Source organism: Hippopotamus amphibius, chromosome 8, assembly GCF_030028045.1.
Source record: "Hippopotamus amphibius kiboko isolate mHipAmp2 chromosome 8, mHipAmp2.hap2, whole genome shotgun sequence".
NCBI lineage: Eukaryota > Metazoa > Chordata > Mammalia > Artiodactyla > Hippopotamidae > Hippopotamus > Hippopotamus amphibius.
In genome coordinates, this window is record NC_080193.1 from 104,624,380 (window position 1) to 104,640,206 (window position 15,827).

The following is a 15,827-nucleotide window of genomic DNA, read 5'->3' on the forward strand; positions in this document are numbered from 1 at the left end:
TGGCAACTCAAGTGCCCCAGTTTTTTGAAGTGGCCAACAACTCTTGTTTAGTTCCCAACAAAGCAAAGTGTAACCTTCCCCCCATTTGAATGGTAGTTGCATTTATGGCAAATTCAGTATATATATAAACTGTATCCAAAATAGTCTGTGTTTATATAAAAACAGAGTTAGGCTTTAGGCTTCGATCATTATAAACAGCTTTTCCCCCTACATTGATGTCTTCTGGGACATTTAAAAGTCATGCAGTTCATGTATCCATCATTCACTCTGGAAGACTGTCCTGGATATTGCACAATGCACAGAATCCCTGACACTTACCCGGTGAACGGTGAACGGCAACTGTACCATTCATTGCAACAGTAGAAAATTCTCCTCCATGTTTCCAAATGGTCCTTAGGGGAAGGTATCCCTGAGGGCCTCTGCATTAGGGCATCTGAGTATGAAATACCATTTAAAATATAAGGATCAATTAATTGGCCCTTTTATCATACTTTTATTGAGTAAAAAGTTCAAGCAACAAGACTGGAATCTGGGAGCAGGGGCAGAGAGGACAACTTAAAGATCCCTCATATCATTTAACTAGAGAGCAAAGAAGAATATTCCAAAAATTAGACATTTGATCCAAAAAACGAATAAAATTATTGTTGAAAACCAAAATCATGTACCAACAGGCCAAACCTGCCAGGTTTGAATCAAAAGGTCAACATAGAAAGCCTTTCACCCTTTTTTGGGTCCTCATATGCCTGCGAGATCACTAAGATGGCATCAGATCCTAATCTGCCTGTGTTTATGACCTTCTAGTATACTGTGTGTCTGCAGTTTAAACATTCGATGTTAACCATGTGTGACTTTTGTATGATTGAAGTGTTAAGCCCTTTGAGGGTAGGGACATTTCTACTTTTTCTTGTGTTTCCTCACAGGAACTGGTGTAAGACGACAGATTAGTGAACACTTCCAGGGAGAAATGGACAGGAAGAACTACTCCCAGAGATGCCCTAATCAAGTCATTCACTGTCCCCAGAGAAAGGGAATCTGGCAGCATGTGCCCAGCTGGTTTTCACAGCAATTTCAGAGTTGGTGTGACCAGTGACTGTAACTCCCACTCACCCCCTTTATAAATGAGAGCGTTTGGTTTGTCCTTTCCCTGTCTCATCATTGACGTAGGGTGTGTGTGAGTGGGGGAGGGGATGGAGATAACTTGTTCATAAGTCTCCAGATCAAGAATTGCTGTCCTGGAGGAGCACATCTGAAGCACCTCATCAGCAGTTGGACCTGATTTCAATAACAAAACCCTAGACTTCAAGTCTAATGCCATAATGACATGAGACTTCTGAGGGGCAAGTAAAGTCTGTACTAGATTTGAGAAAAAGGGGTCACAGTTTCTTTGAATTTCCTCCCATTAATACTTGGTCCTGTAACTTGTTTTTGCCGACAGGATATTAGCAAACGGGAAGCAAAGAGAGTTTGAAATGTGCTTGCACATTGGGTTTGAAATATTTGCTTAGAAGCTAAGTAAGTGAACTTGAACTAGCCTCCTAAAGGATGGAGGATGTGGAAATAGGCCCCAGCCCTCCAGCCCATCCACCAGCTGACTGCAACCACACTAGTAAGCCTGAGTGACTTACTGTCAGCACTACCCGTGTGAGCCCAGCCCAAATGGCCAACTTCCAGAATCATGAGCTAATCAATGATTGTTGTTTCAATCCACTACATTGCAGGGATGGTTTGTTATGCAGCACAGATGAACTGATATATTAACTCTGTAGCACCTCGTGACGAGTATCTCAGCACCATGAACAGCTTGTGCTCCCTGGCTAGTACTGCAGAAGACTTCTTTATCTGGCTCACTGAAGACATCCAAGATACCAGCTTATCCAAAGGAACACTGGCCTCTCTGATTACTGACTTGTTTTATATATCCAACTTTCACACATAAAGTTTTTGTCTTGCTAAGTTATCAAATCCTGAAACTGCCTGAGAAAAAAGAAACTTCATGGTCCAGTACACCCACCTGACCTTTTTAGGTAGTTTCTCTAACTTTAATTTTACCTTTGGCTTATGAAATCTTATATAATGGATCAGTTGTGCTCCCTAAAAGCTTTGGGATTTTATCAAATTACAAGTTGTTAGTTGACCCCATGCACCTCTCCCCATTATCCTGGCTTACTGCAAGGCACATGTGACTAAATATCATTAACCAAAGAGAACTAAAGAAGTCTCAAAAATGGACACGCCAACCTTTCACCAAATACAGTTCACAGGCTCTTTCAGAAAACAAAAGCTGGAGTTTTCTTTTGGTGTTTCTGTTTCTGAATTCAATTGGGATTGTGTGAGTTGAAAAGGGTACTAAAGTAGTTTAAAAGCCTGGCTTCCTGTCTAGACCCTTCCCTCTATTTGCTGTGAGATCTCAGAGTTATTTAACCTCACAAAGCCTCAGTTTTCCCATCCGCTGCTGGGAACAATAAAACCTGCCCTGCCTGCCTAGGTGTGAGAAATAAACAAGGGGATGCTGGGGAAGGGGCTTTGAAAACTGCAAGATAGTCTACACAGGTCAGCAGTATCAGATGTCCTCTGGCCCACAGGGCCCTTGTTTTACAATGTTTCCTCTGATGATAAGATTTCACCTATAACAGTAACATGTTAGTGAAGCAGCAACTGCAGTGCTCACCAGACAGAAGACCAAGCAATCCGAACCACCACCTCTACTTTGCTCCCTCAAGCCTTGCCACACTGACTGCTGGGAAGGTGGGGCTTGGTGCCTCCCCAGGGGGCAGTCTCCATCTTCAATTCAGAACTGCGCTCCCACCACACTACGAAAGGTCTCCACATGATGAGGGGTCTTACAAGGGCATGTATGGACATCCTAGCCCTCACGCCTAAATTCCATCCTCATTCCCTGAGAACATCTTCCCTTTAACCACCTTGTTCTCCAGATGTCCACCCAGGGAAGATGCCTGCACGGGCTCTGGAAGCAGGAAGCAGTCCTGGATACCCAAGTGGATGTGGTCGAGGAAGGGGGATATGGGCCTTAGGTGGGGACATGCCTCTGACCCAGGGTCTGGCACAGCTGGGGAAGGATAGGGATGAGGCCGCCTAAAGCCTGAGGTCCAGGGCAGGAGCACCTCCTCCCCAGGTCTAAGGGATATTCAGAGAAAGAGAGAGAATGAAGAGGTTTGCTCTTAGATGAGTCAAGTTTAAGGAGCTGGTGAGAAATCCACGTGGAGATGTCCTGCAGACCTTTGGAAATGTGGGTGTAAAGTTTGATCAAAGAATTACAAGCCAAAGAAACTTAAACATCACTAAGCTAAAGAAATGAAAGGAAGTGGGATTCCTCGTATAAGCTGACAGATGGTAGAAAGCTGTCAGAGACAGCAAAGGCTTGCAGTGCCCCTGAAATTACTGCTCCTAACAGTACAGAAGTGGTTGACTCTCCCTGTCTTGGAGAGGCTGTTTTAGCTAGATGTGTAACTTTCCAGTGACCATTAGAGGCATTTGAAGGTATCCTGAGATAATTAGGTTTGACTACAAGTGCCAGAAAAATATCAATTACTTATATAGTGGCTGCAATCTTGGTGCCACAATCTTTAGAGGCCCAAGCTCCTTCTTTCTGTCAATCTGAAAAATAGTTTCAACCTCATGGTTTAAGATAGCTGCTCAAGCTCCAGTCATCATGTCCATGTTCCAGTCAGCAGGAAAGAAGAGTAGAAGATATACCTCTCCCTTTACCAGAACTTAGACATGTGATCACATCCAACTGTAAGAGACTTCGAAATACATAATTTATTTTGGTCAACCAGGATCCTAAAAATTAGGGCTTCTATTACTAAAGAAGAAGTAGATAACGGAAACATAGGGACAGTTAGCCAATTCGGAAGAGAAAAGATAACAGAAAGAGTTGCTTAGCAACAGCCTCACTTTGCTTCTGATACACTGAAAAGTCCTGGGCCATATGCTCACCTTTATGTCCTGGTCCTCTGCTGCTGTTTAGGAGGGCGTGGCAGAAGCCTCCCCAGCTCCCCCATCCCATTTCTTCTCAAATAAGCCTGCAACAGCAGGCTACTATCTAGATACTGGGCGAGAGTCACGTCTTAATTTGTCCTTGCACTCATCAAAGGCTATTTCTCTCTTTGAATGAGCTGTAGCTGTAGCCGTTATTATGCCCAGAAAGGCTGTGAAGTTTCCACGGATCAGCAGTTTTGGTAGTTGACTCTGCCTGATCAGATGTAGAGCAAATCATAAACTATTCAACATGTAAACACTGAGGATGTGCTCTGCATGGGTAACTCCTATGAAGTTTGGTTTGGTTAAATGCATCCTGGGAGCGCTTTAGCCCATTCCTGGATTAAAGGAGGGAGGGGTGGCTTTAAATCCTATCAGCAAAGTTAGGGAGGGGAAGGGTGTTGAAAGGGCGCTAAGGGGGAAAAAATAAGGAACACAGGATTTATTTTTTTTTACCTTCCTTCCTGATTAACCCCTTAAAGTCAAGGGCTTCCTGGGAGCCCATTGAGGAAAGGCTTGTCACACAACAGTCTAGGGGAGGAACGGTGGCATGACAGATCCCTTGGCACATGAACAAAGCTGCCACTCAGGCTGAATCCTAGTTAACTTGCCTCGCCTAGTAACTCTTTTCCCAGAACAACTCTCATTGGTCTGTTTTTTCTACCAGGACCCACTCACTGAAGGGTCAGGATGGAGGAGCACCATTCTGTCAAATGAATGGGATTTGGAGCCACACGTTAAAAGCCCAGATCTGCTATTTACTGTTATATGGTCTTAAGCATTATAATTTTCTGAGCCTTAATTTGCCTACCTGTAAAATGACGGGGAGGGGGACATAGCTCACAGGATTGCCGTGAAGCTTAAGTAAGGTAATTTGCATAAAATCCTGGATCAGTTCTGGCCCATTCAGGTACACAAGCTATCATTTCCTTCCACCTTTGGTCCTCCCTGGCTGGAAACGCTGCAGCATATGTGAGGACTGCCCTGGAAAACCTGCTGTGTCTAATAATCCTTGCTGCCCCCAGCAACTAATCCCCTGCCTTGCTCTTCCTGACTGTCTGCTTGGGCCTTCATCTTACCCAGCTCTCTGCTCATCAGTCACAGACTGTTCCTTTCTCAACAGCTGCCTGGCCCCCATCAAGTTCTCCCTGTCCCGGAGAAGCTTATTGAGGAAGTCTTTAATTTCTCTGACCACAAAAACTGCTCGTTAGCTAAGTGATACGTCAGCCCAGATGACCGGGGCCTGGCCAGTCCAGGGTGTCAGTAAATCCACAGCTGTGAAAACATGCCATCCCAGGGGCTGCAAGGCCCCTGATGCCGAGGGCCCTCTGGAACACGCCACAGTGGCTGAAATCTTCTCTTGGAGCAGATCAGGATGCAGGTCTAAATGGACAGACTGGAACCCCAGAATCTTCCTTCTTGGCTGATGCACTGTGTGCAGTTCAAACCCCTTATTCCCTCTTCCTCTGCCTCTTGGTCAGGAACATGAGCAGTGGCCAGAGGAACCTGACCACACAGGGGTCAGTTAACGTTTGAGACCTTAGACTGGTAGGAAATGACAGAACTTGCTCCCGAACCTGACTTGCTTCTGCAGTGAGACACACCTGGCGAGACTGCGTCTGCCTTGTCTGCTTCCTCCTCCTCACAATGCAAGGAGTCCCTGAAGCCAGCCCTCTGCTGGGGGAGGCGGAGGGGAGGCAGGTCCCGGTCCTTCACACCGTCTCCCTCAGTCATCCTCTCCTCTTCACCGTCAATGCTGCCCTCTGGACCAGATCACTCCCATCACCATACAAACATACTTGATCATCTCCCGCTTAACAAACAAAACAAAACAGAGACCCTCTCCTCACCCTCCATCACCCGTCAAGCACTACACCATTTTGCAGACCCTCTCAGAAGGAATGCCAGCACTCTCTCTCTCCCTTCCTCATGCCCATTCCCTCCAGAACACAATCCAACCTGGTTTCCATTCCCCTCGTTCTGCTGCCACTGTTGTTATCAAGACCTCCAATGATCTCCATGTTGACAAACCCAGAGGAACGCTTTCTGTCTTCATCTCCCTGGACTTAGCATCAGCTTTCAGTGACAGTGATGTGGACCACTGTCCTTCTTTTAACCTTTTGCTCTCTTGGCATCCATAATCCCAACCATCTCCTGGTTTTCCTCCCTACTCACTAATCGCCCTCTCTCTCTGGCTCCTTTGCCAACATATCTTCTTCTATCCAACCACTAAATACTAGAGTTGCTCACTTCTCAGCCCACAGCCTTATTTGCTTCTTTTTTACAGCCTATCTTCAAGGGCAACATATGTCTCATCCATTCTCATGGGTTTAGATCTCTTTAAATGCCATTTACATGCTGATTACTCCTCAATTCATAAATATTCCTCAGACTTCTCTTCTGAAATTCAGACCCAGCTCACTACTAGAATTCTCCATTGGATGGCTCATAGGTATTTTCAAATGGCAAAAATGAAACTTTTGATTCCCTTAAAATCCTTTTTCTTCCTCAGTCTTCCTTGACCAAGAAAAAGACATAACAACTCTATCCAGTTAGTTGCTCAAGCCAGTGATCCCTGTTAAATGTAAGCTCCACTAGGGAAGGGATCTTTGTCTATTTTCATGGTTGATGGTCCCAAACAACTAGAGCAGTGATGGACACACACTGACTCAATATTTATTGTTGAATGAATGATTCCCTCAATTTTTCTCATGCCTTACATCCCAGCCATCAAGTCTGATTAAATATGCTTCCAAACCGTATCACCCACCACCCACACATCTTCATCCCATACCCACCATCCTGCTCATCTCTTGCCTATATGAAATAGCCTTTTGTTTTGTCTTGCTGCTTCCATTTTTGCTCCTTGTCAATCTGTTCTATTTACAGCATCAGGTAATATCACTACTTGGCTTAAAATCCTTCAGGAACCTCCCATGGGCTTGAAAGGAAATATAAACTCCATTATTTGGCCTACAAAGCTTTGAATGACCATTGTCTAACTCTTCCATTTCATTTCATAATCCTTTCAAATTTTCTCAGTAAGTTTTTGTCATTGGTCTTCCATGAATTCCTGGAAATTTCCAATCTCTTTCCACCTCAGGGCCTTTGCACTTCCTGCTTCTTTTCCTAGTGTTCTTCCCTCTGATCTCTGTATGGAGGGTTGTTTCTCAACCTTTAGGTTTCAGCTTAAATCCTCTTTCTGAGGAGACCTCATTGACCATCCCACCTAAAATAGTCCACGTTGGTATTTTTTATTACAATACTCCCATTATTAATATTGAATAGAATCTATCATTATTTTGACCATTTGTTTGTTTAAATGTTTATCATCTATCCTCATCTTTCCCCCTACTCCTCCCACACTAATGTAAACTCCATAACATTAGACACTGTGTCTGTCCTGCTCACCATCACATGCCACTGGGTCTGGTCTATAGCATTTGCTCTATATTTGTTTAATAATGAATGAATGATTCAGATGTGCTTCACCTATCAAGTTACATGTGCATTCTTGAGATATCTGGTCCTATTTTCACACCCATTTGAATACTAAATAACTCAGATATCAGCTGCGGTACCCATTCTTTCAGATTTACATGTGGTTGAGAGGAAATCCCTTTCCTGCAAAAGTCCAGTGCCCTACTCAAGAGGTTTTCGAATTCCTAATTCTTAGGTTCTTAAGAGAAGTTCTGGTTTTAATTTTCTGCTCCTGTAAACTCTCAATCTCATTCACATCTCTTCTCATGCAGCTGCTCTTAGCTTTCTGCTCCAACTTGACCCATATGAGAAACTCAGCTTTCTCTTTCTCATTGACCTCAGACACCACCCAACCAGGCATTTGAGGATAGAGCAGACTTGGCTGAAGTGTTGAAACACTGGTCAGGATGGAGAAGAGACAGCCAGGGAAGCAGCAGAGTATTTGTGCTACGTCCCTAGAAAACAAATGGCTTTACATTTCAATCTGAAACTTTCCTGTCCTTAAATGTCCTTTAGTCCCCAGCACCACCACCACCCCCCTGCCATTGCTGGTTTTTCAGTAGTGCCATTTCTCAGCCCCACTTCTTTGCCTTTGCTCTTCACCTCATTTCTTTTGGAAAGTGGCTTACTGCTCTCTTCCTGTTCTTTCCAACCAGAGGAGTGGTGGGAGCAGGCAGGATGGCAGGAGAAAAGGGATAGTTGTCTTTCAGATAAACAGAGGGCAATTTACTCCAGAGAAATAGTCCAGTCTCTTAGGAACTAGTCTCCTAGTGCTTTAAAAAGCACTTTTAAAAAATTCCACTTTACCGACACATTCTGTGAACCAATTAGGAGAAGTATATTTATTGCCACATGAGCCTACATTAATAGTGATATATATAAAGAAAGACAGAGACACAGAGAGATTTGGGGCCGTTGTTTTGGTAGTTTTCCAAAGAACTGCCGTAGGTAGGCCAGAATCCAGTCAACTAGATTTTCTATGAGTCATGACTCTGGAGTCTGAGTGATGATTCCCCTTGACTGGGTCTGCAGTCACCTCACCCCCGCCCCTTCACGCTGATACCCATTACACCTGGGCTCAGGTTGGCCAAGCAACCAAGCTGGTAGAGTGATCTGGGGAAAGGGTTTAAAGACATTTACACAGGTTCCGGTGAAGATCAGAGCCAGGGAACGGTAAGACTCCTCATCTGGACGTAAAGAAGGGAATGGTCCGACGTGAGGTCCAAAGAAGCACTCTGAGCACGTAGGAAACCTCACACATCTCAGAAACAATAAAGAAAGTAATAAAAGGACTATGTTTCTCTCGTGAAAGATATTGAGACCATTTTCTCTAGATGAAAACAACTGAAAAGGTCACGTATAGATTACCCAAGAAGCATGATAGCCGACTCCCCAGAGCCCAGAGCTAGGGGCACACTCAGACTTCAGTCTGTGATTGAAGTAGGTTCCCTTTTGTTCTAAGTACAAGCTGATATGTTCTCGACTATTCAGGCCCCCAAACCTTGGTCTCTGAATACGGAGAATTTATACTTGTAGAGAGAGCTCTGACCCATGGCTGGCTTGCTTAACGTATGGGGAATGGGGCCATACGTAGAATGATGTGCGTGAGTGTCTGTGTGGGTTACTGAGGAACCCAAGTAGTCTAGGGAGGATGGCGGTGGGAGTGTCCCAGCATCCCCGGCAGGGGGAGAAGGAATGGCCGGTGCTGGTCTGTGCTCTCGCCTTCCCCGCCGAGGGCAGACGGGGCCAGGCTTCACCCCCAGCTCACTGTCTCTCTCAATGTGTCCCCTTTGGAAACTGTCTGAGAAATTAAGAGAAACAGAGATGGATTCTTTGCCTTTGAAGGAAGTGGTGGCCCGTGCTCTGGGACCACCCACAAGGCCTCCAACAGGAACTGAACTCTTGCTCTCTGAATGGTTCCCAGGGCCCACTGTTCTCCTTCCTCCTTCTCTGCCTCTTGCCTTCTCGAGAACCACCTCCCTAGCCCAGGTCAGTGGAGGCCACCTGGTCAGAGCGGACGACTGAATGAACTCCCGCTCCTCTCCTTGCCTTCAGGCATAGCTCACTGGGGGATCCAGAGTGAGGACTGGGGGGATTCTGGGCTGATGTTTGTGCCCACAGGGGACCCAAAGTCCTTGTACCCCCTTCACTGAATCGTTTTGTAGTCCAGGCCTTGCTATAGCGCCTCCCTTTCCTCAACTCCTGCCAAATTCAATCCACAGGCAAGACTTGTCCAATAGGTCCCTCAAAAACCCCTCCTTCCCTCCATTCCCATTGCCACCAGCCTCACCCAAACCGACACTCCTGCATCAGCTAGTTCCAGCCTCTTCTTTTTCCTTTTCTCTTCTCTTCCTGTTTTCCACACCCCAGCCAGAATGATCTTTTCAAGGGCTAATCAGATGAACTGCCCTTCTGAAGTCTCCAATGTGAAGGCAGCTTCGAAATTTCTATACAGGCTGCGTATCACTTACCTCATATTGTGGAAACAGCAATTAACGAATGAGGGGAGGAAGGATTGTTGGGGATTATGAGGTGGGGGTGGGGGGTGGGGGATGGGGAAGACCCCAAACCAGTTTGAATAAAATCCACTGCACTCCATGGCTTTTAAAAGGCCTGCATAGAGTAGCCCTTCTCTTTCTTTCCAGCCCTTCTCATTTTCCCTTTGCCCACCAGTCCTTCCCACAAACCAAGCTTGCCCTGACCTTGTTCTGTCCTTCCTGCAGGTCCTCCCCTTCACCTCTGCTTCTGCTTGACCCAATCCTCTTTGGCCAGCATGTCACCTCTTCAGAGAGGTCTTCTCTGACCTCCCTGCCCAAATTAAGAACCAGCTCCCATTTCTCCTTCTTCTTTCCCCTCATTATTCTGTATCACCACACTTTTCTCAATTTTGTTAGTCTTCCTGACTAGACTGTAAGTTCCAAGATTGCAAAAAGCATATCGATTTTGTTCATTGCTATTCCCCAGCTCCTAGCATGGTGCCTGTCATCACAGGTATTCAAAAAAATTTTGTGAATGAATGAATGAATGAAATTTACACTGCCTGGCTGTATTCTTTCTCTTCTGGTCAAAAGACTCACGTGTAGACAAATTAAGAAAGTAGCAAGGATTAATAGCAAATGTGGGCTCTGCACACATAGCTTCAATAATTCAGGTGCATAACCCTAAAAACTGGAGTTGAATATATAGATGTGTTATGGTGCCTGAACCCAGAGAAAAGGTACCAGGGATTTGGGAAGGGACATTTAGAGATATGCCACTACCACATTTTAAGTATTAAATGCATCTAGAATCATATGGTCTCAGCCTCCATACTATTGAAATTTGGGGCTGAATAAGTCATTGTTGTGAGGAGCTGTCAAGTGCATTGTTGGACATTTAGTAGCTTCTGTGGCTTCTATACACTAGATGTCAGTTTCACCCCATCATCAGTGGTAAACAACCAAAGATGTCTCCAGAAATTGCTAAATGTCCCCAGGGAACAAAATCATCCCAGTTGAGAACCATTGGTCTAGAGGAACACTTAACCACCTTCAGGTGAACTGCAGTGAAATATTGAGTACCACAAAAGAAGGAAACTAGAAAACTAGATTGGTAGTAGCCTGCTGTTTATTCCTGGCATGAGGACTAGCACAAAGTATTCAAAGGCCAGAATGTGTAATCAATCTAGCTTTAGCTTCAGAAATAGACAAAAGATCTAGAGGATGAAGTCTGAAACTCACTAGAGATTTCCAAAAGAAGAAGGAGATGAATTAAATATGACTAGATAAAATAATTCATGCAACAGCAGTGGGATTTAATTACGGGTGACTGCAGTCTATGAATGTGAATCCAAAATGTGCCAAAGGCACATCATGAAATGATGACTGAAATGATGCTCATCATAAATGACTGGTTTATGAACCAGGGCTTTCTGGATGGCACATGTGGAATGAGCTGCATCTGGCAGTGGCCTTAGTCAATAGGCAAGTCCAGGTAAGCAGTTCAGAAGCTGCCAAACTGATGGTATCATTGGCCCATGGTACTGGGATGAGAGCACTTTATCAATCATCTTGACATCAATCCAAGTACTTAGAAAAGCAGAACTAAGGTTTCAGGTCTTAGGTCTGGAAGGATGTGGCACGTGTGGAGATAAATGGAGTGGAGAGAAACGATAGGAATGAGACAGAAGTGAAACATGCTCTACCCACTTGAAATAAACACCCAAACCTTACTGCAGAAATGCAAATTTAGATACAGAGAAGGCGGCAAAACAGTTAAGTAAATCAGCTTAGAAGGAACTTGGAATGGAAAAATGATTACAGTACAGAGCCCTCCCAAGGAAAACAGGAAACACGCTGCACTGGGGCGAAAGCACAAAAGCTCTCTCTCGAACAGACAATTCTACATGCAAGTGGAAACTTGAAAGGAGATACTGAGCCACTGACTCTCACACAAACACTCAGCAACCACATAACAGCTGCCTGATGCAGAGCCGAGTCTGTGAATATGTCTTTGAAATTATCAGTGGCAACAGCTGAATAGGACAGAAGCTGTGAAGGCTTCTTCTCTGTTAAGAGAGGCTTTTAGAAAAGATGTGGGAGACCACAGACTTCATGATTTCAACAGCAAGGGAAAAGTGTTTTGAAGCTCTAAGCCATAGCTTAAATGTAAGAATCGCTAAGAAAGTTATGTTTAATTACAAAGAAATCAGCAGAAATTTTCAGTGGGGAAACCATCCTGCAAATCTGTGAGGTTAAACTGCAAAGGAAAATGTTAATGGCTGAAGTAGCCTATCCAAATAATTTAAACATCTTTCCAGAAAGCATTTGACACTGTTCTCTGTAAAAAAAAAAAACAAAACCCTAATCTGTAAAAATATATTCTGGCATTTACAAGACAAGCTATTTTGACCACAAGGAGAAAGAGAAGCCCCTAAACCAATTTTGAGATAGGCTATAGGATTACAGTCAACATTCTGGCCTGGAAGGAAGAACACCGAAGCTCATTTGAAATACTGTGTGCAGCTCTGATAAGGACATAAATATGGAGAAGGTGGAGCAGAGCACAACCACATGATAAAAAGACACAAAGGGAACATACTTTACATTAGCACGTATCTTGCAAAATCAGCACCTGGACAGCCCTTGGTCAGCAAAGAAGGGGATTTATGAGAGAATTTCATCGAGATGTTCAGGAAAAATCTAAAGGGATTACCAATGGTAATGCAACAGGACTGCTTGTCTTTGAATGTAAGACCAGGGTCTGCAAATTCAGGTGAATAAAGAAAAGAAATTAAAAATATTTTTCTTGTTTGTTTGTTTGTTGGGGAGGGTTGGGGGTTTTTGAGGTGGGGAGAGTCTTGAAGGGTGTTGAATGAGAAGAGGAATTGTCAGAGCTGTGCAAAAGATAAAGAAAGATGAGCATGGGAATTCCCTGACAGTCCAGTGGTTAAGACTCTGAACTTCCACTGTATGGGGCATGGGTTTGATCCCTGGTCGGAGAAGATCCTGCATGCTGCGTGGTGTGGCTAAAAAAAATAAAGAAAGAGAGGAGAGCATGAATTTTACATGAATTTTATCTTGGACATGACAGCATAAGCTAGAGAAATAGACATTTTTCTCCTTGGGTCCATGCTTGGTTTTATACATAGATATTTCCCTTCGTTGGTCCACCTCATAAGTGGATTTTGTGTAATCCTGCTCTACGATGTAGAAAGCAACTCGTTTCACTGTGATAGAGAATCTGGGTCACATAGATCAGAGCTCTTAATGTCCTTTCTGGCTTTTTTCTTCTGTTACTTCAAGTCCAAGTGCTCCGCCAAGATTCAGCCCAAATTCCATCTCCTCTGGAAAGTCTTTGCTGGCTTCTCCACTGAAAGTGATCTCTTTCTGTTCTGAACTCTTCCACCATGTACTACCTTTCACATTCAATTGACATTATTTAACTGCCAGGAAGAGGAAGCCAACTAGATTATAGGAAATTTAGAGACAGGAACAATATTGAGTATGTTTTATGTTTTCCCTTAATAACTCCTACTGTACTTTTTGGTAAAGAAGTTACTCCTTTGGTAAAAGAGTTAACTTAAAAATGAGTTATGGCTCGGTTGATAAGCATCTCATAATAAGCTCATTGCATCTTATTATCCTAGGAGAGCCACGCAGTGGAGTTCTGTTGTGGTAACTATAACAGCTACTGTTTATTGTCCCATTACTATGTACTTAGCATAAGTTATGTCAAGAGCAAAGAAAAAAATGAAAGAATTGAAAGGAGAGTATGTCATTTTGAGTGGTGAAAAGAAGCAGGAACAGATTAAAATTAGAGAACTGGGATCTAATTCTAATTAAGATTTTAAAATGGAAAAGATCAATTTTCTTAGAAAAGAGAAGAAGGACTTTTAAATGCTAATGTATGGTTATACTTATGTTACATTATTTCATTATGTTTTCATTAGGTGATCATACTCTACAATATATGAGTGTGTACCTATATATATGTAAATGTATTTTTTAAAGTTCTACAGGGACAGATAGCTGCTTAGAACTGTGATTTCCTCTAGGAAATGAAGTAACTATGAGTAAAGCCAAAGTAGAGCTAATTTATATGACACATCCAGTATGGGGTGTGAGAAGAGAGGGGAGATGATTGAGGACTTTTGACTTGCCTCTATTTGTGGATTATTTTTATTTTTATAAATGCATATTCACGTGTGTATCAGCCAGTCTCAGTCAGAAGAAATAAACCACCTCAATTATTTTCACAGTGAGAATTTAATATAAAGAATTTTAAACTAGGTATTAAAGAATTGAAAAGGCAAAAAGGGGACCCTGAAATATCACAGTGGTAATATCTGCACAAAGTAGCCACCACCTAGGGCTGGGGAACAAAGAGAGGAGGTTGGGATGGTTACATTTTAGGAGTTTGGAAGGGAGCTTGGCTAATGCTACTGCCTCAGGGTCTCAGAGGACAGATTCAGGTCTCTGACAAGGGTGTGTCTGCAAAGGTGGGGAAAACTGCAAACTGGAATCAACTGCCTCTGGGGAGGGCTTAGGATGAAGGGCCATTGCTGGGCAACAGGCACAGGAACAGGAAGCAAACAGGAAGCAGCTACTTCTTCCTCTTCCTTCCACCTTTCTGTCTCCCTTTGGCGCCCCCTCATGGAGACAAGTGGCTGAGCATCTTTCTCAGTCTCAGGTCATGTGCATAGGTTATTAATGAACTTATTTACAGCTTATTCATTAAGCTGTGCTGCAAACTCTATGATCCTGGGGGGTGAAATAAACAATTCAGTGCTATCATAATCACAGGAGTTAGAAATGGCCTCAAAAGAGGTTGTACATGGACCCTATGCTTATGTGGAACCAATTTCCTTGGAGAGGAACATTAGTTTGGTAGAGTACACACAGCTAGGAGCCAACATTTTTTATTCTCTTTCTGGCTCTGCTACTGAGTGGGCAGTCTTATATAAACCACATAATCTCTTGTAAAATAACAATAATAAAAATTAATTGTTGTATGGTGCTTATCATGGGTCAGGTGCTGTTTTAGGTATATTAACTAATTTAGTCCTTGCAACAGTTCTATGATGAAAGGGACTTGAGTCACTTCACCCAAGGTCACAAAATAGTGAGGGAAAGACCAGAGTATGAATTCAGCAGTCTGATATACAAATTTTCTCTTCATTACCAAGCGTTGCTGCCTCACAAACATTTATATGAGGCTTATTACATGCCAGGCACATTTCTACACCCTTAAAACAGAGAAAACCCCTCTGAGGTAAGGACTGTCACTCCCATTTTACAAAAGAGAAAAATGAATCCAGGAGGTTCTCTGGCCTCCATTTCCCTGTGTGTCAAATGAGAGAGTTGGATCAGCTGACATTGAAGGGTGTTTCTGCAAGATGCTAGGATACTATTATAAAAGAGCTCAAGGTTGAGTGATGGGTACATAGGGCTCATAATGCTATCCGCCATACTTTTGTGTATGTTTGAATCTTCCCATAATAAAAAGTTATTTGTAAACCTTAAAAAAAAAACCAACGAGCTCAAGGATCCTGGCTAAAACCCCACTAGAAAGACTCATCTTACACATGTGCAGACCTCCTGATCTCACAAGTTTGATAATACCCAGTTGTGTACAGAAGTACAAAAATTGCCAACCTGACACAGGTTTTTATTCCCCATCATCTATTCTCTTGCTAGGAATCAGATGGGAAATAAAAGGAAGGGGATCACCAGCTTTAAAAAAAATTCATTTAGGATAATATGTTTCTTACTTTTGGCAAGTAGCTCCAAGACCACATCCACATCTGACTATGACCCTTTGTGTTCAATTGGGAAGGGGATAATACACATTTTTTTATTACTTTGCTT

The 15,827-nt window shown here is 43.4% G+C and overlaps 1 protein-coding gene across 13 annotated transcripts in view; it reads right to left on the bottom strand.

Annotated features, from left to right (window-relative positions):
* MAIP1 (matrix AAA peptidase interacting protein 1) overlaps nucleotides 1-15,827 on the bottom strand; it is a 72,807-nt gene that overhangs the window by 37,334 nt on the left and 19,646 nt on the right. For 6 of the 13 annotated variants that reach the window (XR_009055092.1, XR_009055090.1, XR_009055091.1 and 3 more), the window contains one exon: nucleotides 319-433. The exons of 6 other annotated variants lie outside the window; for them this stretch is intronic. Coding sequence is in view for 3 of the 7 variants with exons in the window: in XM_057745559.1 (XP_057601542.1) it covers nucleotides 319-433 (115 nt within the window). In the remaining 4 variants the exon portion in view is untranslated. Of the gene's footprint in view, nucleotides 1-318; nucleotides 434-15,827 lie in introns of those variants that run through there. One more of the 13 variants, XR_009055088.1, reaches the window with a different exon arrangement.